This window comes from Kwoniella shivajii, chromosome 1, assembly GCF_035658355.1.
Source record: "Kwoniella shivajii chromosome 1, complete sequence".
Classification (NCBI taxonomy): Eukaryota; Fungi; Basidiomycota; class Tremellomycetes; order Tremellales; family Cryptococcaceae; genus Kwoniella; species Kwoniella shivajii.
The window spans coordinates 668,853-694,551 of record NC_085908.1 but is presented as its reverse complement, the minus strand read 5'-3'; the positions used below and the strand labels follow the sequence as shown (position 1 = coordinate 694,551).

At 44.2% G+C, this 25,699-nt stretch overlaps 6 protein-coding genes across 6 annotated transcripts; 4 read left to right on the top strand and 2 right to left on the bottom strand.

Moving 5' to 3' along the window:
- Window positions 1-1,016: 1,016 nt before the first annotated feature.
- On the top strand, window positions 1,017-3,939 carry IL334_000267 (uncharacterized protein; the record flags this gene model as incomplete). Its single annotated transcript, XM_062932051.1, has 14 exons — window positions 1,017-1,037; window positions 1,109-1,249; window positions 1,339-1,513; window positions 1,591-1,877; window positions 1,935-2,072; window positions 2,130-2,215; window positions 2,273-2,332; window positions 2,384-2,460; window positions 2,517-2,655; window positions 2,716-3,175; window positions 3,228-3,429; window positions 3,507-3,608; window positions 3,679-3,749; window positions 3,847-3,939. 14 exons carry the CDS (start codon window positions 1,017-1,019, stop codon window positions 3,937-3,939), a joined length of 2,052 nt encoding a protein of 683 aa, XP_062788102.1.
- A 412-nt stretch (window positions 3,940-4,351) lies between these two features.
- On the top strand, window positions 4,352-7,707 carry IL334_000266 (uncharacterized protein; the record flags this gene model as incomplete). Its single annotated transcript, XM_062932050.1, has 4 exons — window positions 4,352-4,802; window positions 4,876-4,968; window positions 5,029-6,073; window positions 6,150-7,707. 4 exons carry the CDS (start codon window positions 4,352-4,354, stop codon window positions 7,705-7,707), a joined length of 3,147 nt encoding a protein of 1,048 aa, XP_062788101.1.
- Window positions 7,708-8,092: 385 nt separating this feature from the next.
- On the bottom strand, window positions 8,093-13,643 carry IL334_000265 (uncharacterized protein; the record flags this gene model as incomplete). Its single annotated transcript, XM_062932049.1, has 13 exons — window positions 8,093-9,250; window positions 9,337-9,600; window positions 9,710-9,979; window positions 10,036-10,190; window positions 10,249-10,455; window positions 10,511-10,643; window positions 10,703-10,926; window positions 10,988-11,080; window positions 11,141-11,269; window positions 11,328-11,501; window positions 11,557-11,628; window positions 11,679-11,808; window positions 11,868-13,643. 13 exons carry the CDS (start codon window positions 13,641-13,643, stop codon window positions 8,093-8,095), a joined length of 4,785 nt encoding a protein of 1,594 aa, XP_062788100.1.
- Window positions 13,644-14,039: 396 nt separating this feature from the next.
- On the top strand, window positions 14,040-17,184 carry IL334_000264 (uncharacterized protein; the record flags this gene model as incomplete). Its single annotated transcript, XM_062932048.1, has 3 exons — window positions 14,040-15,930; window positions 15,994-16,965; window positions 17,042-17,184. The coding sequence occupies 3 exons, from the start codon at window positions 14,040-14,042 to the stop codon at window positions 17,182-17,184; spliced, it is 3,006 nt and encodes a 1,001-aa protein (XP_062788099.1).
- Window positions 17,185-17,508: 324 nt separating this feature from the next.
- IL334_000263 (uncharacterized protein) lies at window positions 17,509-18,116 on the bottom strand (the record flags this gene model as incomplete). Its single annotated transcript, XM_062932047.1, has 2 exons — window positions 17,509-17,884; window positions 17,974-18,116. 2 exons carry the CDS (start codon window positions 18,114-18,116, stop codon window positions 17,509-17,511), a joined length of 519 nt encoding a protein of 172 aa, XP_062788098.1.
- A 2,543-nt stretch (window positions 18,117-20,659) lies between these two features.
- On the top strand, window positions 20,660-22,586 carry IL334_000262 (uncharacterized protein; the record flags this gene model as incomplete). Its single annotated transcript, XM_062932046.1, has 8 exons — window positions 20,660-20,745; window positions 20,824-20,983; window positions 21,078-21,220; window positions 21,291-21,440; window positions 21,504-21,621; window positions 21,718-21,748; window positions 21,814-21,898; window positions 22,004-22,586. 8 exons carry the CDS (start codon window positions 20,660-20,662, stop codon window positions 22,584-22,586), a joined length of 1,356 nt encoding a protein of 451 aa, XP_062788097.1.
- Between the last annotated feature and the right edge of the window lie 3,113 nt (window positions 22,587-25,699).

Here is a 25,699-nt window from a genome sequence, read left to right as displayed (position 1 = left end):
TCAATGAGATATAGTGTATCGTTTGCTTGGCAATAGTATATTGGTCGAGGAATATATTGGCTGAATACCAAAGTGATCTGGTTCGGCTTGAGTTGGTTATGTTATATTTGGGTTGGGTGGTTTATCTGACTGTGACTGTAAGTTTACAAATGTTTTGGATTTCGGTATGGTCCTCGGGACAAATTTGTGAGGGTGGTGACTAGCAACCACTAAGAAGACCACTTGGGTTTTTGAAAAAAAAAGATTATAGAAATGATAATCGAGATTGAATTGACTTGAAGAAAGAAAGATTGCGTTGTATCGAATCACATTCAGAAAGAAAAATCATTCCTCATCTTTATATATTCCAATATCAAAATGTGCTAAGCAATATCAGCGATTTGACTGAGTGAAGGTTGTCAAGCGTGATGCTAATGCCAATTCGAGGGCTTGATGCTTGACTGGCAGTCCTTTTGCAGTGCACAACAACGAGTCAGCCATCGCGATATTACCATTGTATCAGTAGTCATCATTAGTAGTCACCAATAAGAAGGACGAGACGTTTGCATCAATACAACATTGTGGTAGATTACAATTACAACCAAACCGGAGGATATTCTATGTGACAACTAGAAGTGAAGGCGGGATAGTCAGTCTTGGCATTGTTGAGGAGATCAATACGCGTTTCGTCAGCTGTCGGAATAAGCATCTGTCGATACTTTGATACTCGTATACTTTCCTTCTTTAGAACAAACGATGTCAAGTGCATAATATCATCATGTTCAGTCAAAGATTGATGAAAGTGAAGGTTGAATGGAACACCGTGTGAAAGTGATGTGAACATGTCACTGTGAGCAATGACGCGTGAGCACGGACCAGCGGAATACATGGCAACAGTAAATGATATGGGCATCTCAACAACAACAACGATATCACTGATAGCGCATATCTAACTCATCATCCCAATTGCTCCCAATCTTCAATCTCTCACATACTATCTCACCCTTTCACTCACGCTCACCCTCGCTGCAACCAATATGTCCCGGTTTGTCCGACCTGTAAGTGTCATAACATGTATACAATCATTCCCCGCAAAAGACAATGCTAACTCCGTAATCCCTTGTGATAGTCAAAATACCGACACGTATACGGAGCGAAGTCAAAGGTCAACTATGAGAATGCTAAGATATCTGGCTCAGCTTGGGATACAGATCTCGTAACTGCCGGAGGAAAGTATCTAGCTATCAATTGGCAAGTCTCTGGTGGTGGTGTAAGTTTCATCTCGAAGCTTTCGTCGAAATGTTTGGGGAGGGAAACGCATTCTTATTTGTGGTTAATTTGATCACTTCTGATTATTAGGCATTCGGTGTTCTTCCATTATTCTCCCCTGCGAGCCCTCCTCAACCAACTGGCTTCCCAACTAAATTACCCGACATCATCCCTCTTGCAAGGGGTCATACCGCTCCTGTCCTCGATACAGCTTGGTCTCCCTTTGATGACAACGTTATCGCCTCTGCGGGAGAAGATGGTAAAGGTGAGCTCGATTATTTACATCGAATATCAATATCTCTGAAACATGAAGCTGATCTTAACACGAAAATGGAAAATCAGTACTTATTTGGAAAATTGAGGATTCATTGTTTGAAGGCTGGGGAGAAGATAATTGGGTTCCAGAAGACTTATCGCCTCAGCTTCGACTCGGTGCAGGAGGCAGGAAAGTTGGACAAGTGATTTTCCATCCAACTTCTTCAAACCTCTTGACTGCTGCTTCTGGGGATCATTTAGTCAGATTATGGGATATTGAATCTGGTGGAGATTCACCTAAAATCACTTTGAAAGGTCATTCAGATTCTATTCAAAGTATAGCTTGGAATGCTATTGGAACTACCCTTGCTACTGTATGTCAGCTATGCCAATACTCTTCGACGAGAAATACCAGCTGATAAGCATCATAGACATGTAGAGACAAGAAACTCCGACTTTTCGATCCTCGAGCTGGTACAGAAGCTGTCAGAATTACAGATGGACATGCAGGTGTCAAGGGATCTAGAGTTGTTTGGTTAGGCGATAGAGATAGAATAGCTACCACTGGAGTGAGTCCGCTGTGTGGTTATCAATAAACTCATAGCTGACTCAATCACATTCTCCAGTTCAGCAGAATGTCCGATAGACAAGTGTCTCTTTGGGATACTGCAGGTTTGACAAATCTCGAAACCACTTCTCTCGACTCCAGCGCGTGAGTTCAGATTCTCTGAACCAATAAAATAACTGAAGCTGACCATTGATACCGAAGTGGTATCATCATGCCTTTCTATGCTGAAGGCAATGATGTCCTCTTCCTTGCTGGTAAAGGGTAAGCTGGACAGCCAGATCCTCGAAGTCCATTAGCTAACGACGTGCGCAGCGATGGTAACATCCGATACTACGAATTCGAAGGCGACTCTCTACATTTCTTGAATGAGTACAAGACTTCAGATCCTCGTAAGCTCAGTCTTAGACGAGTCTCCTTGTTGCAGCCAGCTTATAAAAATCATTAGAACGAGGTATGACCTTCCTCCCTAGACGGGCTTTGGACGTAAAGGAGAACGAGATTGCCCGAGCCTACAAGCTCGCTGGCGGATGTATAGAACCGTTGAGCTTTATCGTACCCAGAAAAGCGGAGTCATTCCAAGCAGAGTAAGTCCGGCTGAGCAAATGGACACGGATCATTGCAATAGTTGATTCACTTTCGTATAGTATCTTCCCTCCTGCAACTTCCATTGAACCCGCTCAAACCGCTGCCGACTACTTCGCTGGTAAGACCGCTAGACCAAAGGTCCTAGACCTTGAGACTCGCGCAACAAGCAGCAACAGTGCTCCCATTCCTGAATCCGTCAAGCCTGCTCCTACTCCAGCGGCATCTGCTCCAGCTGCTTCGGCAACTCCCTCTCCACCTGCTCCTGAGCCCATCAAGAAAGAAGCTAAAACTGAAACTGCTCCCGCACCTACACCTGCCAGTACCAAGAAAGAGATCGATTCTGTTCCAGAAGTTACTGCCAAAGGTCTCGAAATCGAACAACCAGATAGCGAAGATGAAAAGGAACCGGAAAAGAAGGAAGACCAACCGGTCAAAGCTGTTCAAGAGAGTCTTGCTGGATTAAGCGTGAAGGATGAGACGAAAGAGAAGGAATCAGCCACTCCTGTTACTGCTACTGCTGTAAGTCAGAAAGCAAAAGCAAAGAACTGCAGCTTATATACGAATTGTCTAGCCATCTGATACACTCCTGATCAAACGTCTTTCCCCATCAGCAACACTGCCTACTCGAGGTTCTCCTCTTTCAGCAGGATACGATCTCTACTCAGCTGAAGAGAAGGTTATCCCTGCACGAGGAAAGGCATTGATCGACCTGCAAATAAGCATCGCAGTACCGGAAGGCACATATGGACGAGTCGCTCCCAGAAGTGGTCTTGGTGAGTTTTGCCATCAAACCTTCAGATTCGACTTGACAAACTAAGGACGCGGATGCTGATGAAGGGTTCATGTCAAGCGAGCAAACATTCCATCGATACCGGAGCCGGTGTCATAGATGCGGATTATAGAGGTCCGGTAATGGTCTTGTTGTTCAATCTCTCAGATGATGATTTCACTGGTAAGTATGATATCACGCTCAAACTTCAGTGGAATAGTCAAGCTAATTGATAACTTTTCGGGTCGAACAGTCAAGAAGGGTGATCGAGTTGCTCAGTTGATTTTGGAGAAAATTGTCCTTGCCTCGATCATCGAAGTTGACGTAAGTGCTTTCGATTTTATAACAATACACTGCCGTTTCAATTCCTTCTGAATGATCATCGAAGACAATACGGCAGCTAACGAACGGCTTAACTCAGGACCTTGACGTTACTTCTCGAGGATCTGGCGGTTTTGGGTCAACAGGTGGATTCGGCCAAACCATTAAGGACGTAGCCAGTAAGATCCTCTAGACGTATATGATAGAATGTAAACCCCGAAAGATAACATTGCGGAATGAGCGAGCATGATAATACTAGGATGAATATGGGGTTCTTTCTTGGGGGCTTCATATGAATTCCTACTAAATGCACCATTGAAATAGCACATGGATTAAATTATGCTAACAGCGTACATTCAGCTAATTATATAATTACACACACACACACACACACACACACACGCTTCAACTGAATGTTCCGATCAAAAGTAAACAAGACACATTTCACAGATCAACAGTCCAAATGACATGCAACGTATAAGAAATCGGAGGAAGAATGAACATTCTATTCTTTTCTTTCAATCTTTCTTACTTCTCTTAGATCATACTCACCTCTTTCACTTACCTTTCGCAAGACATGACGCTTTGCCATAGTCTAATACATAATGGACAGTTCACGACCGCCCAGCCTACTTCACACGCTTCCTGCCAGACCATTACACCCACAAGGTCAAAACGAACCACCGTACCATCTTGGTGCAACGGATCGGTTCACCGTTCTCATGAAGCATAATTCCCCTTCACCATCGCTTACACCTCTTTCCAGGCCCTCATTCTCACCGCCCCCAGATTCCTCTGATCCTCCTTGGCCTCAAATCCCCCCTCCTCCGACAACCACACCGCCCCCCCTCCCTCGTACTCCTATGAAACATCAGGGTATTTCAATCACTTCTTCTGTAGAGCAAGTTCCGCGCAAAAGAAGTCGTCAGATCTATACTTCCCATTTACTCGAAGACAAAGGTCGTGAAACCGTAAAACATCGGAGTATGTTGGTAGAGACTGACGAGTCAAGAATCGCAAAGAATGGGAACATTCCTTTCGTAGAAATGAACACTGGTATGTATCTGGGCTGAGCTGTCTCATTATCACTTATTGTAGAATACCACTGACAAAGCTCAATGGTTATTAGGCGTGCACAAGCCACCTCTCGGTCTGGACAATGGTCTTCGTGTATTTTTGGACTCTTCCGTGACAGACTCTCCTGGAGAAGATGCCACGAACAGTGAGTCTTATCTAGTACATGCTTTCATATGATGTAACGGGCTGACGGTAGGGCTTCTAGTCTTTGCTGAGACTCAGACGACCGACACTTTCAGCCTGACAACTTCAAATAAGGCCGCTTCATTCCCCTCTGAGCCACTAGCACTCAGGCTGTTTGCATCGCAATCACCTAGATTCTGCCAACGTGTCAACCTTGAAGAAGCGATCAACCTCTTGACTAAGACCAATGACCAACAAGCGATGGTCCCGTTTGCATCACTTACTCGCCCTCAAAAGCACAAGCTCTTGGAATGCAGGGAAAGGTTGTTCGCAGCAAATGAATTGCTTTGGCGACAGAGGCTAGAGGGTGAAGCTAGCAGCTTGATCAAACATACCGACAATGGTGCCAACGACATGGCGAGGGCAAATTTAGAAACCTCAAGCTCAGAGCAAGAGAATACTTCACTTATATTGAGGATCGAAGGGCTGGAATTAGAAGTGGGCCTTATAAAGCAGAAGTATACAAAAGCCAGAAGTGCGATTGGGTCTTACAGGAAGAAACTTGAAGATCTCAAAGACAAGCATACGAGAGAAGTGGGAACTTTGCAAGCGGAAGTGCAGATCCTATCTGACGAAAAGCAATCTCTCTTGGACACTAAAAATACCCTTGACAACGACAACCGTCGGCTGAAAGGCAAGTCCGAGTTGATGGAAGCTGAGCTCCTTGAAGTACAACAAGAAAGAGAAAAGTTCGAGTCCGAAGTTCAACGCACAGCGCAAATCATGATCCAATATACTAATGGAAACATTGCTCTTGGGGAGGTCGAATCTTTTACCGGCTCTTCCGAAATTGATCGCATGTACGACGACTTGGTACCTTTGACCAAGATCTTCACCTCGAACTCATCGCTCATTCTCCCTAGCATCACTTGGACCCCTCCTACGGGATTTGAAGCTCTCTCTTTGGAGCAGAAGCGACTTGCCATGCGCAGAAACTACGAGCGAGGTCACAAGCAGAATAAGGCAGCTGCTATTGTATTGTTGAATTCTCATTTGAAAGATCGCGATGCAATAATCGATAAAATGCGAAGTCGACTGAAGCAATTCTCGGAAACGAATAACTCAAAGTATGTGAATTCACCTCTAACGGCTCCAGCTACCTTTTACTGACGCTTATTGTAGCTTCCCTAACTCGTTAAACAGCATTACTTCCGAAAGAGACTCCTTCCGAGACAAATATCATCAAATACTCAACGAAAAAGCAGAACTTGTTTCCCAGATTTTTCCCCACAAGTCTTCCGACTCTGAAGATGAGACGTCTCAACTAACTTCAAAAATTCAACTTTTGGAAGAGAAAAATTCTCGCATCGCTGGGGAACTCGAAGACGCCAAGCAGCTTAGGAAGAGTGCTAATGTGTCCATGGAAGAATGGAGAAAGATAGCTCAGCATCGTCAATACTCAAGAGATAATCTGTTAAAGAGAGTGGCAGTGCTAGAGAAAACAGTAGCAGAAAAAGAGGTCAACTCATCTACCCAATGTAAAGCGAACAAAGCCGAAGTGGACGAAAAGACGGCTGTAATAAAGAAACTAGAAGAGCAAGTGAAAGGTCTTGAAGCGAGAACCTCTTCTTTCACCAAAACCCACGAGATTGAGAAAAGGACATTTACCGACCAATTGGAGATGCTCAAGGAAGATTCAACGAGTGCTTCGAGATTGAATAAAGACTGCGCAGAAGAGATTGAGCTCTTGAAGAGCAAATTAACGGACGCCCACAAGTGCCTTATTGCAGTCACGGAAGAGAGTGAGAAGGCGATTGAAAGTTTAGAGAGGGAGAAAACAAAGCTGGAGCAGGAAAAAGCTGAAACAGTCATTCGAGGTCAAGCAGCGGAAAGCCACAACATGAAAAAGCAAGCAACACTGAATTCGCTTCAAGGTAGTCATCATGCTCTGCTGGATAAGAAAATGTCTCTGGAATATCGTATGAAGTCCATTCAATGCCAACTCGAGGACGCCAATGCGACGATCTTGACTCTCAAGACCACATCATCGCACACTGCAACCGAGAGCACATTTAGCATAAAGCAGTTGGCAGACCTGGAAAACAGAGTCACAAATCTTCAGCTCCTGATTATGCAGAAAGACGGCGAGCTGGAGAAAAATAAAGACATCCTAAAGTTCCGAGCTGAGAGGATCAGTAACATGGAGAGGACCATCAGAGATAAGGAAAATCAGCTAAAAGCTGAGCATAGTCGAGTGAAAAAGACGATGGAAAAATGGAAATTAGAAAGAGAACATGTGAATGAGAAACAGATGGAGCACAAAGAAATCATAAAAGCCAAATGTGAAGCATTATCGAACGCCGAGGAGCGAATTAGCAGATCTGTGAGAGAGAGAATTGGAAAAGAGAATAAGGATCTAAGGAGGAGATTGGACATGTCACAGGGGGCATTGAAAGCCATGCAAGACAACTATCAATCAATCCAAGATATGATTGCTAGCATTGGTGGTAGTTCTGAAGTGGATAATCTCAAGGCTGAGAAAGAAAAGGTCCAAACTTTACTCGATGATACAGATCGACATCGAAAAAGGCTTCATGAATGCCTCACAAAGCTTTATCGCATTCATGTGGATTCGTCCCGTGATCTGGGATTGGCGTGTGCGCGACCAGAAAGTGACTCCCGATTTTTAGAGCTGCAAGGAAGGTGGGATCATATGAAAATGGTCTTCAACGATTTCTATGGATTTGAGAAAATGAGTTAGAGTAAAGCAAAATTCAATGGAGATGGACAATGGACACGATATTTCATGATCTTTTGGGCTTTGGTGGTTTTTGTCCCCTTACCTGCGCATATATTCTGTATCCACTGGGCATTTCTGTTGTACATATCCGGAGTGAATGATACCAAACTTAGGAGAAATATGCATACATGAGAAAACAGACTATCCGTTCCAAGTTACTGGTTTTGCATATTTCATAGTCGATGGGTAATCTACATGTAATTATCCGCCCTTCTACAAATCACCTTCCTTCGAGATCAACGGATCACGCGCAAACCAATATGATTTCCCCCCTATTCTCCTCGAGTATTCAGATGTGCCTCGCAATTCCCTTCCGCTAATAATTTGCTTACTGGTCCTAGTTTTACTACCATCTGCCACCTTCTCTCCACTTTTCAACTTCTCTACCCCATTCAATGGTTCTTTGTCTCATTTTCATCATCATCTCTTTTCTATTCCATTCGGTTCTCCCTCTCCAGATGATATCAAATAGACTTGCTCTCATCTGTTCCAATTGGTCGATATTTAGTGTACTAGACACTAAATCCAAGTCTAGTTTGAGACCTTTCAGTTCTTCTTCTGGGATTATGAACGGGGGATGAATAATCGTCGTCAATTGACTTGAGCTGAGATTGGCGTTGGGTGATGGTACAGTGACCGACGAAGGAAGAGTTGTTGGTAATTGTATTTGGTTTTGATCTAAATCACGGTTTAGATTTGCGCTGATTGAATTGGCAATTGAATATGGATCATTCAGATCCGCTTCTATACCCTCATTCGCATTCGTGTGCGTGTTTGCATCCACTTCCACTTCCACTTCTGATTCTTTTGTTCTTTTCTCTCTTCCCTGTATTGACGGATCATCCTCAGTTTCGTCTTCTCTAATTCTCTTCAACGACCCTTCACCATTGACATTAGGCTGATTTTGACTCGTTCCATTTTCTTCGGCAATGTGATCGTCAACTTTCTTGTCTTTTTCTTTAGCTAACGAAGCTTCTTCCTTCTTTCTCTGTTTCTCAGCTTTCTTAGCCATCACTCTCTCTTTATACCTTTCAAATTCAGGTATCCATTTTTGATCAAATCCCTGAACATGATACCTTGCACTACTAGCCATCTCTTTCACTCTAGCCAATCGTTCAGGATCACCTAATTTCTCGGCGTTTTCTTCTATCTTACCTATGTCTGATAGGAAGTCTGATGGAGTGTAATATTTGTGCTTCAAAAGCTTGAATTGCAAAGTGTCAATATCGACGGGATGAGCTTGCCAGACAGCTTCGGCGGGAGCTGTCGGAATTGCTGGAAGAATCGAGATTGTAGCGGAAGTCCCATCAGATACGATGACAGCAGGTAACGGCTCATCTGCAACCATCGTCGGAATTGATGGGTCGATAGCCATAGCTGTATCACCATCCAGGGTGGGGACGATAGCAGCTATCTCTGGGTCTGTAATGTCGGGTGGAGGAGCAGGAGCACTTGCTATAGCAGCTTGCTCCGCCAAGTAGTTGGAATACGCAAGCGCGTCCTCCTATAAAACAGAAAATATGCGTCAGCAAAAGTCCGACCAGCGAAACACGTAGCCTAGCGTAGTGTTGAGATGAATGCCACACTCACCTTGACACCGGCGACAACTTTCCTGTGCCTTTTGAGGAAGTCTCTGACAAGATGAACGAATGACTGAAAGATCATGTCTCGAGCAGCTTGATCCTTCTCTTCCTCCCTCAGAAGCTCAGCTGCTGTAGGTTGACGTGGTGGAAGGGGAGCAGCTAGCGGTAATTCCTCGAACACACGCTTACGGCGGGGAACGCCATCTGGAAATTCCGTCGGCGGGCGATGCAGGGCGGTCAGAAGATCAGAGAAGTATTCCGTTCGTTCAGACTGCGAGCATCGCTGTCAGCAATGGGTCACATCAAACAGTGGTAATCGGATCTCCGGCGATGGTGCTTTTTCGAAGTCACGCAAGACTGCAGAAGTAACAGTAACTCACTCTGGTAGGTAGTTCCAACTCAATCCTGTTCTCAGGTCCGAATCCGAACAAGCCTCTCACGTCTCCAGGTAATTCATCTACAGGAGCATCGGACATTCCAAATACCAAGATTGGATCAGATGGTGGAATACCATCAAGTAAAGTTCTGACTGTTGCCCGAGCAGTTTCACTGATAGTTGACGCCCACGCTGACAATGCAGGAACGAAGATGATCGAGGGCTGGTGACGTTTAGCCTCGATAATCAGCTGCACAACGGCTGCTTCGACCGACTGTGATACCCGTCAGTCAAAGGTGAATCTGACCACTGGCAGAAGGTATAACTTACTTTAGTCGAGTCACCCATCAAAGTACCCAGGTCGAAACTCTGGACGTGGAAGCCTTCCAAATGGTGCAAGATAGCAGGTCCGAGGTAGGTTTGCCCCATACCTGCGTCACCGTGAACCAGTATTCTGGGTTTGAAAGTCCTCAATTTGTCCAAGGCTATCAAGTTTGCATGGGTCAGCCTAAGTCTGTACGTGAAGTAAGCCAAGATACTCACATTGAAGCATCATGTGCTTTTCGAAGCTATCTCCTTCTTCCTCTTCAAATTCAGCCTCTTCCAAAGCGGTCGCGTGCTTCCTTGGAGGGAGCACATGGTCGATCGCTTCACGAATCCGCTCTAATGGGGCTGATAAGAGAGGAACGAGATGTGAAGGGAGCTGCACAGCCGCGGAAGATGTTGATCGAGCCGAGGAAGGTACAATTTCTACCGCAAAATGCCCATCAGCTAAGCGAACAATATCACGGACATATTTGCTCACTCTTGATGGACATCATGAAGTCTTTAGCAGATACATGAATTGATTTCGTTTCCAGCTGCAGCCGATCAGCGGTCTTGTATATCTGCGGGTATCGCCTTTGGATGGCATTGAGAGCAGTCTCCGTACACAAGGCCTAGTCAGTAGTGGTTAGCCTTACGCCCTAGCTTCACCATACATCAAAACCAGACTTACACGTAGATCAGCACCACCATATCCTTTCGTCAGCTGAGCTAACTTGTCTAAGAATTCGTCCGAAAGTTGTGGCTCCCATTTTCTTGTGTTTATCTGGATGATCTTCTTCCTAGCTGTCCTATTGGGCAACGGGAAGTAGAATTCTCGATCAAATCGACCTGGTCGACGAAGCGCAGGATCGACTGCATCAGGTCGATTGGTAGCTCCTATCACTATGACTTGGCCTGTACAACATGAACGAGATTAGCAATGCGCATTTGATCAGACGAAATATACTGAACTTACCTCGTCCGTCCATTCCATCCATCAACGCTAACAGAGTCGAAACTAGCGAAGCGTGAATTTGATCCTGCTTACTACTTCTTACAGGGGCGATGCCTATAATTTGATATCAGCAATCTGATATCACAGATCCGGTGCATGACAAGGACCCCTCACCATCGATCTCGTCAAAGAAGATTATACTGGGTTGGCAAGCTCTCGCTTCCTCGAAGAGCATTCTTAATTGCCTTTCAGCCTCTCCGACCCATTTGGAAAGTACATCGGCTCCTTTACGCATGAAGAAAGCTATTACAAGCTCAATCAGCTTTGTCTTCTAATGATTTTACAGCCGCAGCTAACGTACCAATTTTGGTGTTTCCTGTACTACATGACGCGGCCAGCGCTCTTGCTAGAAGTGTTTTACCCGTACCAGGAGGACCATGGAATAAAACACCTCGAGGAGGAGTGACACCGAACTGCTGAAATAGTTCCGGATATAGGAGAGGTAGAGCTACCATTTCTTTCAGTTGATTGATGTCTGTGCCCGGTATGTCAGTCATATATCGGACTTGAGCTCGCTCAGTACAACTTACGATCATCCAGTCCTCCTACGTTGTCGAACGTTACATTCATGTCTACTCCAAGAGGATCTGCATCGGCCATGTCTGGAATTACATTCAGCGCGGTGTCGAATCACAGCAGCTCAACCACTCACTTGACTTAGGATTGATTCGTCCATAGTTTGGCACATCCGAAGGGCCCACAGCGTTGGTCCTCTGCACAGGCGCAGCGCTGGACATGGACGGGCCAGCCGCACCGCTCTTGAGAGGTGAGGCAAAATCATCCTTGATTTCAGTTGATTAGCTAAACCGGATCGATCCACTTTGAAAAAAGCTGAACTCACCGAATCACTGGTATCAGGATCGCCCATAGCTTGAGCCAGATCTTTACCTTTCGTGCTCCACGGCAGACCTTTATTACCTGTACTTGCTCCAAATCTGACGCCTGCACCTAAACCACCCACCCCACCAGGACGACCGTTTGGTCTAGCTGAAGCAGCGATAACTTCGGCCATGCTAATTTCTTTGCTGAGGTCATCCATAGTCGGTATATGATAATTTGGTCTAGAAGTTCTAGCCCTTAAATTACGTCTACCACCCCCATAATCGTCATCTGAATCTGGCTCGGCACGTTTCGAGTTCCTGGTAGCTCTTCGAGTCGGTGCCGAGCGAGTGGTCGTCCTGCTGCTTCGGGTATTCCTACTACTCCTCTTTCTGGGAGAACCACGAGATGATCTTGATTCCAAATCATCATCATCCTCCTCTTCTTCATCCTCGTAATTACCTAGGGGATCACTGGAGATATGTTCATCTACCGATTCATCTTCTGTAGGTTCAAAATCTTCCCCATCTGCTGAAGAATGCCTGACCTTATTTGACTGCCGAGTGTTTCGACCTGATGATCTTGCATTGCCATTGGTATATGAAGGACCTGCTGAAGGAAGTTGTGTTGCTGTTGTAGAGCCAATTGAGGCCCTTGTAGCACGAGTGGGAAAAGCATTTCTGGGAGGTGGTTTGAATTCTTCTTCATCTTCATCAGGATCAACAACCATCTTCCTAGCTCTTCCACTAGCTCTCCTAGGTTCTGGGTCGGGAGGACTAGACGGCATGAGTTTGTTCTCGAAGTCATCTTCGTCTCCAAACCTTTCAGGTGCTTTTACTATTCTTGTAGACCTCGTGGATCGCGGAGCAGTAGCAGGCTGCTTGTGATCAAGATCATACTTCACATCATTATATTGCTCTTCATCTTCTTCATCTTCTCCTTCTGCATCTTCGAGCTCCTCTTCGTCGTCTTCTCTATAACTAACCATGTGAGCTTGTGCCCGTTGAGATGCTCCTCTTCGTGGTCTACCAGCATATGAACCCACTTGCTCTACGATCGCCGCTGAACGTGAACGACCAGCCATCTCAGGGAGTTGAGATAGAGGTGGTGGGTTGAGTCTTAGCTTGAGCTTGATTGGCGATACCGAATGCGTAGTGGCAGAAGGATTTGGATGCGGCACGATGGAAGTTTGAGGCTGAGAGATGACACGGGCAGGCGCTAGCTGGCTGGGCTGATTCCAGACCAAAGAAGGATCAACGGCACCTGTCGGTTGGCTGGGTAGAGGTTGAGAGTATGTTGGTTGAGGAGAGAGGCTGTATAATCCAGGAGATCCGGTCACAGCAGGACTCAAAGAATGTTGAGGAGCTAAACGTTGATAAGGCGAAGGTTGTGCTTGACTCAGGTAGTTTTGCGGTTGAGGGGAATTTGAATAAGGCTGATGTTGACCGTATGCGGGTTGCGAAAGGTGATACGCAGGATGGGTCGGTTGTTGATAGGAAGTTGGGTAGGACGTTTGAGACCTGTTGTTTTGATCCGGGTTTACAAATGATGGTTGTTGAAAGTAATGTTGATGCTGGTGGAGTTGCTCAAAATTCAAGGATGCACCTCCTCCTGTTGGGTAACCCTTGGTCTGATCAACAGGGCAGCTTGATACGTCAATATCCTGCTGGTGGGGTTGATATCCGTAGATTGGATTAGGTGTCAGACCCGGCTGTGGAGGTTGAACGGGTGGTTGTTGTGGGTATGAGGGATAATAAGGTACTGACGAAGCTGGAATGTTTGAAACGGGAGGAGACATCGAATTCCGCTTGGAAGCGGATATTGACAATGAAGCTGAGTCCCAAGGTATAGCTTTCTCTTCTTTGAGGAGAGCTGTGGAACGACAAGATCTCGAAGCAAGCGGATGATCGATCGATAGTCATGCTAAAATAGAAGACAGCGATTGTTCAAGGAGAAAATCAACTCGACAATCATGCAGGGGACGGGGGTGAAGGACGCGTTTGTATAGTGGATCACTTTAGGCTCGCGACTATGACAATGGAATGTGTTGGTACGACGCGCCTACCGGATGTTTTCGAGTTCCCAGAATGTGGTATCATCTCCTTTTTGATCCTTTATTTCATAGTCGTCTTTAGTCCTTATAATTAGTAATTATAGTCAATAGCAATCTACTTGTAGTCGTGGTGTATCTGAAATGCCTCCTCAGCGTGGACATTCACCTCCTGTAGATCCTTTTCCACCTCTTCGAAGATCTGGGACCTCGTCTACCTCCAATCCCTCTTACGCTTCCATCGCCGCTCGGACATCCCATTATCATCCATCCGACAGACATGATCTACTTGCAAGCGAATTAGTAGAAGAAGAAGACCAAAGAGGCTGGGAGCCGAGTGATGTAGATCGTGATAGTGTACTGGACGAGATGAACCCATACGCAGGAGCTATCAATATCGATCCTTCACCTCCTTGGAGGACAGGACATCGAAGTCACCCTATCATTACAGGCGAAGGAGGGGGGGACCACACGACATCTACAAGACCGCGAGTACATGTTTCAGGTGGATTCGTCAGAAATCCACTCGTACCAGATACACTCATGACAAATTCGCGCACAGGTGGCACACCATCACCTCGCAACGCTTCCCAACCAGAAGTGATTAACACGCCACCACCTTCAGAACCTTCGCGCCCGTCAAATCGTTCACCTCCTTCACCATCTCCCACTCGTCCCACTCGAGAAGAACCAGCTCCAGCATCTGGTCTTGCACCTTTCTTCACCCTTAGTGATTTACTCCAAAGCACCCATTCCGATGACCGGGAAAACAATGCATCGAGTTCAAATACGAATTCTGCTTCTCGACCCAATCGTGCCGGCGAGAGCGATTTAGAAGCTAGAAGAAGCAGGAGGAGAGTGACGTACAATGGATCACCGTGGGGTTTGCAAATGGAAAGGGCTCTACCGACCGGAGCTGCCACCAGATACGACGACATATTGAACGATATACGCCGTTCGTCAGATCCGATGGAAATCACATTCCCTACGAATAATACCACTCGAACTCAAATCACCAACAACGGCCGTCCGCTAGACGGCAGTGGTAGTACTTCCAGTGCGGACCAAGCTTTGACTTCCTTCCTACGACGTAGAAGAAGAAATCCAGCTCCTGCAAGGCAAACGATCTTTGAAACTTGGGATCCAGATGAAGTGTTGCCTTTTGGCGAACATTCCCTTCTCACATCTGGCGTACCTGCACAAGAATCTGACAATGAGAATGACTCGGAAGGTGAAGGATGGGCATCTAGATTGACAATACATGACTTTTCAGGTGGAAATAGAGAATTTGACGTAGATGGTCCTGGTCCTGCTCGGTCAAGATTGAGCCGTGGAAGCAACAATAGAAGGAGACAGAGCTTCTTGGAGAGAATAGGCGCTCCTCCAGATCTGGTATTCCCCGAAGATACGGAAGATAGAATTGATTTCCCACCACCTTTGAGAGGGGTGGGAGATGCTACAGGCTGTGAACCTACCAACAGAGAATTAGCAGTAAACATCGCTCCGTTGATCGTAAGAACTGGAGGAGTCCGAAGACTGAGAGTAGAAGATGATGAGAAGAAGGATGACTCCCCTATACGGAAAAAGACAAGAACCAGAAGTCCTGTTCAACATGAAAAGACTTTACGTCCCACTTATTTGGATATATCAACACTACCGACACATACGCCTTTGCCCGCAGGATTCGAAGCCCCTTTACGTCGCTCTCATCTAGCTCTTACAACACATACATCCGCTACTCATTCCCCTCGACCTCTGATCACTTTTATAGGATGCAATCCCACTCGAGGCGATAACGATGCTACTTCTCTGCATACGGTCGTCCCTATACCTCTTACATGTGGGGTGCACTATTACGAAGTGGAAGTGATTGACAAAGGCGAAGAAGGATTCATGTCGGTTGGATGGATGAAACGAGGGAGTAATTTAAGAAGACTGGTGGGATGGGATAAAGGAAGTTGGGGATGGCATGGTGACGATGGCAGAAGTTTTGAAGGTCAAGGAAGAGGTGAGAGATTTAGTGAGACCTGGACTAGTGAGTTCAATTGGAAATCCCGGAAAGGGTTGTTTAGGCTGACAGGAGCATGTCGGAAACTAGCTGGAGATACAGTTGGGTGTGGTGTGGACCTCACTAGTGGTCGGGCGTTTTTCACTAAAAACGGGAAAATGATGGGACACCGATTTTCGAGTCTATCATCAGATCTACATCCTGCTGTTGGTCTTCGATCAGTTGGTGAATCCTTAGCAGTGGATTTCACCGGTCCATTCAAATTCGATATCGATTCTTACGTATCATCGACAAAGAAAGGTATTTGGCGAGATATAACAACCAAAACCGTTTATTGCATTCCAAGATTAGTTGATCAAGTTTCAGTAGACCAAAACGCAGCGGGTGAAAAAGGAAGTTCAAAATTAGCAAAAGCGTTGAAGAAGGAATTGGACCAGATTGAAAACGATAAAGAGGATAAATTACCCGAGCAATCACCCTTGAATCAACCAGTAGAAAAGGCAACTTCATCCTTTGTGTTGGACTATTTGAGACATAACGGTAACGAAAAAGCACTATCGATACTTCATAAATCTATGGTCAAAAGGAATTGGATCTCTCCCCCTGCAATTGCTAATCAACACAACGGTGGACAAGATACTTCTGTTAATTCTATACCAAGGTTGGAACTCAAACTATCAGATTTTGCTTCGAAAAATCAAGCCCTCATCTGGTTATCCGAATCCATATCGAGCTCATTTGCCAACCTTGTCCCACATAGATTGATAGACGACTTAGCCAGCAAAGACCAAGACAATACGTCGCTGAAATTCCCATTGGCGATGTACGATTTTCTTCATCTTCTATATCTCTCGGCCATTCCGGCCGCGACTGACGACGCTTTAGATAAAGTTGTAAAGAAGGGACAAACACTGAGGTTTGAGATGAAAAGTTGGGCAAGTGATCAAAAAGGGATAGTAGAAAGAGCTTTTGGGATATTAGGTCAACCTGAACAGCTTAATGATGACTACTGGTCAACCAAGAGAAGTGAATGGGCAGCGACTATTATCCAGACTCTCAGAGGTAAGTCTTCTTCAGTATCATCAATGGCTACAAAAGAATGTATTACTTGCTCACATGCGATGGCTTTGGGAAACAGCAATGAATGGCATCAATCAAGTCTCTCATCTAGAGCAATCATTAAGACAGACTGGTATTGTACTGAAGACTTTAGCTGAAAAGAGTGGGAAATCAGGAGCAGCTTATGTGGAGCTGAAAAAAATACTAGAAGCAAACAAATAGATTGAATGGAGCGATGTTAGGTATACTTGATTTTTCGTCAAGGATGAACAGCAGCAGAATAATCTATTGTACCATCAATCCGTTGTGGAAAGGACAATTTGTATATTATCTGTACAAAGTATATAATACCATGTATCTGTTATACACATGTCTTTCCCCCATATCCCTCCTACTCCTCACACACAACGTAACATCACATACCAGCGAACAAAATGAATTGCCTTGACAGACTAATGTATTACATGGCTGATTCCTAATTCCTGACATCAAAAACAGCTCACATGGTCCTTTGTTGTTGGGATTGTGTTTCGAACCATCCCCACCTCATAGATACAGTGTATCGCCTGGTCGCAGCCTGTAGCTTGTGGTTGCAACTAAAGGCTGGCTAAGGAATGTAGCGCGAGAGCCATTATCGTAAAAGACAGTTCTTCTTGGCGGAAAGAAAGATCCAACTAAACCGGCTCCCATACCAAAACATGCACCAGATAACAGAGATGTTATGGGGTCTTGACTGTAGCTGGGTCTTTGAGTGCGTGTATGAGGTGAGCCGTAGTCCTGTTCGTCCCAGGCTGATACACGATCACTGAGATCATCAGAGTATTGCCGGTTGTGATATTTGCCATACTTGGGATGAGAGCCGGAGACGTCTGTCGGAGGTTCAGTTAGATGAATTGGACTGGCACCAGACGATCCTGAAGACCTGAAGAGATCATTAGCATCTCGTATCTCTTCTCGCCTGATTAGGCTTAGGTGATGAGGAGACAGTCGGGGATCTAAAGGAATACACACCTCGAAGACTTTCGTCTCAACTCTCTTTTCAGATTATCGGCTTCTCTCAGAGCTTGATCCAATCTGTGCTCGAGATCTTGCGTATGAGACTTATCCGATTGAGTATCAGGTGAATCTCTTTCACTACCTATATCAGAGTACATGTCGTTAAGTCAAATGTAGGATTTTTAGTCGGAATGCGAATAGGATAGCTCATAAATCAGTACTAGCAGAAATTGAGTGGCCAATTCATACTCTCTTTTAACATGTATGCCATATTTACCTCACAAGTCTGTACTCGTATGACGCTCAGTGTCAAAAAGGGGATGAAAGGAAGAGCTATTGTTACAACGGAAAGGTTTTCTTCGGTCTTCTGACTCTCACATCATGGTGCAAATGGGGTGAACCGCATAAGTGGCAATGATGCGGACGAGATGCTCGTGCTGTCTTGATTGTTGTAGAACTTGATGATCAATTGTTGCAGTTCGCTTCACAAGGAATTCTAGATCTTTCCTTTGTCCTCTTTCAAAAAAAAACCTCACTTTTCTAAAATCAATCTTATGTAAGAGTAGATAGACAGCATAGGGGCCATCAAGTGATTCGGGATCCCCACTCTGACTAAGATCATAATACACAGCAATTAGGAGAAAATGGTCGATGGTCTTGATCAACGCCACAAATTAGAGAACCAAAAGGACGTGTAAAGATATGGGTTGTGTACTCGTGCTGTACTCGTACGCCACGGCGTGTTTCACTCACTAGTCAGTATTTCATGTGACATGCAGCCTGGTTCTCTTATTTGGAAGGTATCAGAGGACGTGTTTGGGATGCTGAAGTGATGTAAAGTATGAATGTGTAAGAGCTACTGTATTTCGGACCTCCGTATTTTGCTATTCCGTCTGATCACTCGGGTATACCTCCGGATTTTTCTTCGAGGAACAAACCCTTAACGATAAACGAACGGAAAACCCTTGAATGGAAGATCTGATAATTACATCGTTCGTTGATGCATATATCCCTAAAAGATCTTGGTTTTCCCCAATGTCCTATAGAATATCTTAACTAGCTGTCCGAATGTATTTTCGACTCAAGATGCAGGGAGTAGAAATGCATTGAAAAAAGACAATCTAAAAGATGAGATTGACAAATCTGGATTTTTCTTCTCGGAATTGTTGTTCTACTTTCATAGTCGACCCCTTCCTTCCCGTACCTTATAAATAGGAATAAAAGCGTAGAGTACACTCGTAGTGTGTGTTCCGATAACGCAGAAGATATCAAGACTAAGACGATCACTTGTTTCATCATCGCCTACAAGAATCACAAACTGATCACCCCATTTTACCCAAATTCTGCGCTTACGGCGGACGAAGACTGGGCGTCAAGGAACTGATTGATTGATCGATCGATCGATCGAAGAACCTTTCTTTCAGGTCCGAACACGACCTCACATAGAATTCTGGAACAGGAATAGTGTAAGCGTTTCTTCATCCGTCTCCCCACTTCACAATCCCCCACTTTTCACTGGAATCGACTGAAGGCATTAATTGCGGTAAGACTACTTCACTCCTATATCGATCGAGAGCTAATACATTCCCACGCCCCATCGTAGTAAGCTTCTAGTGTGGCCCAAGATACACAGCATCGCTTCACGACATCCCTCTCTTCATTAGAATACCCACCATCTCGGAAGAAAAAAAAGGCGCATCTTCTCGGTCAGAAAGCGAAGAGAAGTTGAAAGATACAGGTATTCCAAGCCGAGCAAGGTACGAACACACCCTTTCGATCACATCGCAAATAAGAGACGGGTCTGTACTATCTTTGAAGAAGTCAAAAAAACACGTTCTGACAATCGTCATAATACATGTACAAGAAAGGATACGTATTTGTCAAAAGGCAGTCATACAGATATATAAGCGTCAGAGGTTTAGTTGAATGGTTTGAAAAGGATTTCCGGATTCTGCTCACTTTCTCCCGACATCTCTCTCTCTGCTTCTCGAATCGACTTGACTGGTGTGATGAAAATAGCTATTATCGGTGGAGGAGTTTCCGGACTTTCTTCACTATGGGTGAGTTTCATTTCCATAAATACTGTTTGGTTCGAAACTGGTCCGTGACGGAAAAGCACGATTGATACATGAGATCGTTACAGAATCTTAATCAGTACTCGGATCATGAAGTGCATATATACGAACAGGCAGATTGGTGGGGTGGACATGCTCATACTGTTGAATTTGAAAGTGAGTGCATCCTTTATCGACGACCATGAGGCCTCGCCCTGTCGTCTCATCACACAACCATATGCAGTACAAGTAGAAGATGTATGCTAACGTCAGATTCAATTGTACTGTCAGGACCAGGAAAAGAGAAATGTGATATTGACACGTGAGTTTTGAATTGTTCTTTTATCTTATCGTTATCAGTTTTTACGTCATCCTTTTACTCTAATTTTGAAAAGTTCAGCTGATAAGTTAATGTTTCGGTTCTCATGCAATAATCAAACTACAGTGCATTCGTGAGATTTCTAGAATCATCCAATATCTGATCTTTCGTGTACACCTCGAAACAGATGCAGACTCGTCCCTCGATCTCGTATTCAGCGATACATCCTAACGTGATCTGTTCGTTGTAGATCGCAATAAACGAAAAAAATTACCCGAACTTTCACAAGTTCCTAGTGAGATCAGGAATTGAGTTGATCAAGACAACAATGTCATTCTCTTTATCTAGAGATAAAGGTAAATTTGAATGGGCAAGTGATGATTTATGGTCACTGTTCTGTCAAGGATCGAATATGTCGGTGTTACGTTCTTTCTCTACATCCATGGTGGGGGTTTACAGCTCATCAAATGTTATTCCTCTGTTTTAACGTAGCTTCAAGCCTCGTGTATATAGAATGATTTGGGATATATTGCGGTTCAACTTATTTGCAATTGATTTCCTTTCTGACAAGGGTGAAATACACAGTATGAGTATAGGAGAATATCTAGACAAACAAGGATATAGTCAAGCTTTCAAAGAGGATTACCTGTTGGTGAGCGGATTTCGATCATCATCATCATCATCACATCCCTTATCCCGGTGAGTATGTTGGATGTTAACTTCCAGCGTTTGAAATCGCTGTGTAGCCATTGACAGCTGGGATATGGTCAATACCACCCGAAAAAGTAGCACTTGATTTTCCAGCTTTTGCTTTGATTCGATTTTTCCATAATCATCAAATGTTACAATTATGGGGTAAACCTTCTTGGTTGACTATAAAAGGTGGATCGTGAGCTGTATTTTCCCGTCATGTCAACAACAATTATTCACCGATGCTGACTCGCTCAAATGAGAAACAGCAAAACATACGTAGATCACATCATATCTCAAATACACCCGTCCAGACTCCACTTGAAAACGGGTATACAGTCAATTACACCTATTGAGAATGGCGTTCTGCTGAGCACGGAAATGGGCAAAGAGCAACTCTTTGACAAGGTGATCATCGCGTAAGTCAACTCTGATTGACACCAAATTCTGAGAAATATCATGGACTGACTTGGGACCTGCAGAACACATACAGATCAAGCCGTCCAGTTGCTTGGATCGAACATTTCTCCTGAAGAAAAAACACTCTTGGGAGGTTGTCAATGGAGTGCTAATGAAGCTGTGGTTCATTATGACGAGAACGTGAGTTAAAAATTTGCATAAACGGAACACAAACTTGTTTGGTCCCCACGATCCCTCCTCGTAAGGCATCAAAGAGCTGATGACGCTGTATAATAGTTGATGCCAATTCGAAAGAAAGCTTGGACAGGTAAGCTGAATATCGTTTGCGACATTCTCAGTGTCTCTGAAACTGACAAGGTGCTGTTCACTCAGCTTGGAACTACTTAACTTCGACTGCACCCCTCTCGGGCGATCTTGAAACCAAAACTTCTGCGTCAGATGTCAACTCGATTTCGATGTGAGTGAGACCTTTCCGAACAATCAACAGGCCTGTGTTTCTGGAGCATGTCAGAATACTGACTAGGAGAGTTCTTTGACTACCCTTCCGTTGCCGATGAGATAGAACATTCAACTTGAACATCTTACAATCACTCCCAATCTCCAAACATGGTCAAGTATTCGTAACACTCAATCCACCCATCCCACCTGATCCGAAAAAGACAATTTCCAAATGGATATATCATCATCCTGAATTAACTCCTTCTTTAATCAATCTACAGAGATCTCTTGGCAATATTCAAGGTAAAAGAAATATTTACTTTGTTGGAGCTTGGACAGGTTATGGATTTCATGAAGATGGTTGGAGATCAGCTATGGAAATTATCAATAGACCGGAATTCCATTTATCCCCAAACACGAAAATAAACATGTCAAACCCAATGTCAAAATCAGAAGAATTGGAATCCGAGTCAAAGACAAAGGCGAAAACAATTCCTCAACCAAAGCAAGATGGACTAGAGATCTTATATGTTGATGAAAGGAATATACATTCGACTATCTTGGAAAAGCTCTTGAGAAGTTTGGTGGGACTGATAGATTCAACTGTTAAACAATTGGTGGTTTGGGTACTTTGGTTGATAACCCTTTCGTTATCCTGCATTGGTTTCATTTTGGGTGATGATCAACTCAAGAAGAATAAGTGTTGATTCGACTACTCTGTCACGCCTTGTACTCTGATAGGTGTTGGCGGTTCAGTCGAAAGTGTGCTGGCAATGTTATCGATTGTCTCCGTTTCCAAGATTGTTTTTGGGTCTTTTTGTGACATATAGATGTCTATAGAACTCTTGACTTTAAACTGGGATAACATAGGATAGATGTAATATTGTGTTTGTTTTGGCTCATTCAATGTGGCACAGAAGGCAAACAAGTCAATTTGCGATGCGACTGCATTTTCATATCTATATATCTTTTGGTATACTATTAGATCAACCTGTCAATCAATCGAACCGAAACAAATCAACTCAAATTTTAGATCCAAATGAAAAAATCGGAAAAAGGATATGTGCCAAACGTGTATTCGCAAAAATTCTACTATTCAAGATTGTCCTGACCCTCGTTCTACAATCACCAACATGATAATCTATGGAGCGAGTCGACACCACCCCTCCGGCTACTGGGCCATGCCAAAAAGTGATGACTAGTTGATCACCCCTCCCTGAAAAGAATGATGTTTGTTAATCTTAATCATCTTAAGTGATAGTGATCACATTCCCTTTGTCGTCTTTCAATACTACCAAATCACACGGAATGGCTTCGCCGTTGTCCATATACGTTAAGGCGGTCTGATCAAGAGGATCGATTCTACCAAAAGAAACAATAGGGCTGTGTCAGTCTCCTCAAATCTGCTTTACTCGAGCTTCAGTCTACCGTGAATACTCACTTGATAGCCATTTTTTCTAACCAGCTTCTACCTAAAATTACATCGAAATGATTTTCTTCACTGATATAGGCTTGGTGAGAAGCTGTTTTGGTTCCGATTGTGACATCAATGTTTCCAATAATCTTAAGACCTGTATATCCCATTGATCCCATTGCGAACTGTCCCAAATGAGGATTAGCGTCAGGTGGTAAGACTCCAGGTCATGGTGAATCGCAACTAACCTTCTTAGGGACAAGCTTATGCTTCAAAGCGAAATCACGAGATACGTAAACGTGTCTATATCCTGATTTGAGTAACATGCGGACTGTCCAGGTGGTTTGAAGTGAGCAACGAAATATAGCGAGAAGACGGGTTAAGGTTATTGAAAGTGAAACAGGAATTGAGATGAACGTACTATTTGGTACTCCATTGACTTTACCCATGACAGTCCTCACACCGTTGTTGTTATGGAACTACGATCAACCGCGAATAAGCCATCTGATCAGCACAATATGATTATCGAAACTGTACGTTTGAGTCACTCACCTCTTCCCATTCCCTCCTTCTTGTCACACCCAACGGTTCAGCCTCATCATCACCCCATTTACTTTTTCTTGATTTGGAGCTCATGACAGATTTAGGTTTACTGACTGATCTTTTGGTTTCTCCAACTGGAGTATCACTCTTTTCATTGAACAATTTATTGTTTTCATCAGTCTTGGTGACTTTTGAACCGTTGACTGGTTCACCTAAAGTTGAACTTCCGATACCTAAAGCTGATTGAGCATCCTTCTTCTTCTCTGATGAAGTATCTTTCTTCTCTTTCTCTGACGATGATGCACCGTTGACAGATTTAGGTTTCGATGCTGGAGCAGGTGAAGAAGAAGGTTTTTCCTCTGAGCTGGGTTTTGAAGCAGACGCAGAAGTGGATTTTGATGATTTCACCTTATTCTTTAGTTTAGATGACGGTGATGATATCGAAGGTGAAGTATATGCAGGTGGGTTACTGAAATTGACATGTTGTTGTGGTAATTGGATGTGTAAAGTAGCTGAAGGACTTGACGATGGTGGGAATCTACTTTTAAGTATTTCAAGATCGTCATCTACAAATGGAGAAAAGAGACGATAGCGTGAATGTCAGTACCTGCCAATGTACATAACTCCCGTTGTGGCAACTCCATAAAGATACTCACCATCATCCAAGGACCATCTGTCACCTTCAAACTCGTATAAAAGGGTTGCGCCCTTCTTCTGCTCGTTTGTCAAAGTCGATTTAGCCCATATTCTTTCGAATAGCTTGGATTGACCTTCGTCCTCTGCACAAACACGACGCGAATCAGCGGCGTTCTCCTCCAGTAGGTTAAGAAATCTTTGGGGGGATGATAAGGAGATAATAAGTAAAGATGACCAGCACTCACCCTTGTATGTCAACGCGAACGTCTTCTGAGGGGTATGGACGTTATACAGAAACATCTTTCTTGGGATCGGTTAATGTAATCGGAGTACTCTAAGCAGTTGAGTGATCGAGTCGTTTATCGAATGAGATGGATGAAAGGAGCTTGATACAGATACAATACTTGTTATGTAGATATCTATATGCTAACTCTTGACTTGGGAGTGAACGGAAATCAAGGGAAAGGAATGGGGGGATGGTGATCACTTTCAGTACTACTCGTACTTTCTATATTCTTGTTTTGGTAACTTTTGTCCGTAACAAGTTAATGTTCTGATGACCCTCTTTTTTATAATGGACTTCCTCACAACGATGATCCCGTGCGTACGTCATATCTCTCAACAAATCATGCAATTAGACCCGGAACGGGGAAGTGAGATCCTGAATCAAGGGACAATCATGGTGGCTTAGGCATGGGACAGAGAACCCCGCAGCAGTGACTTTTATGATTGGGGATAGGCGCGTCAGTGAATCTACGCGTCGTGATTGCTTTCAACCTTTCGCAATGAAACGAAGCGCTCAAGGACAGCTTTCAATCACGACCATACTTCATCTCATGACATCGAAGCATCAGGAGGCAATGTGATAGTACAGTAAGTCTTAGTCCCTTCTCCTCCCAACTCTATCCTGCTACCTTGCTCAAGCCCGATGAAGATACATCTGGTAATCCGTTATATAAGACAAAATACACACCCTCCATCGTAACTTCAGTTTCGATAGGTCAGAACATATTCCTCTTTTCAAAAGGGAGAGGAATAAGACGGGTGTGGAAGGGGATCGTAAAGGCGAGACTGAGGGCTTGAAAACTATTCCCCTCCTTGATAACTTAGCTATAATCCTTCCAACGCCGCAAATGACCAAGAAGAAGGAAATGAAGCTGATTTGCTTGTCTCAAATCAGATACAACATCAGCAGGATCATGTAGTTGGATGTATCTGTTGATTGTT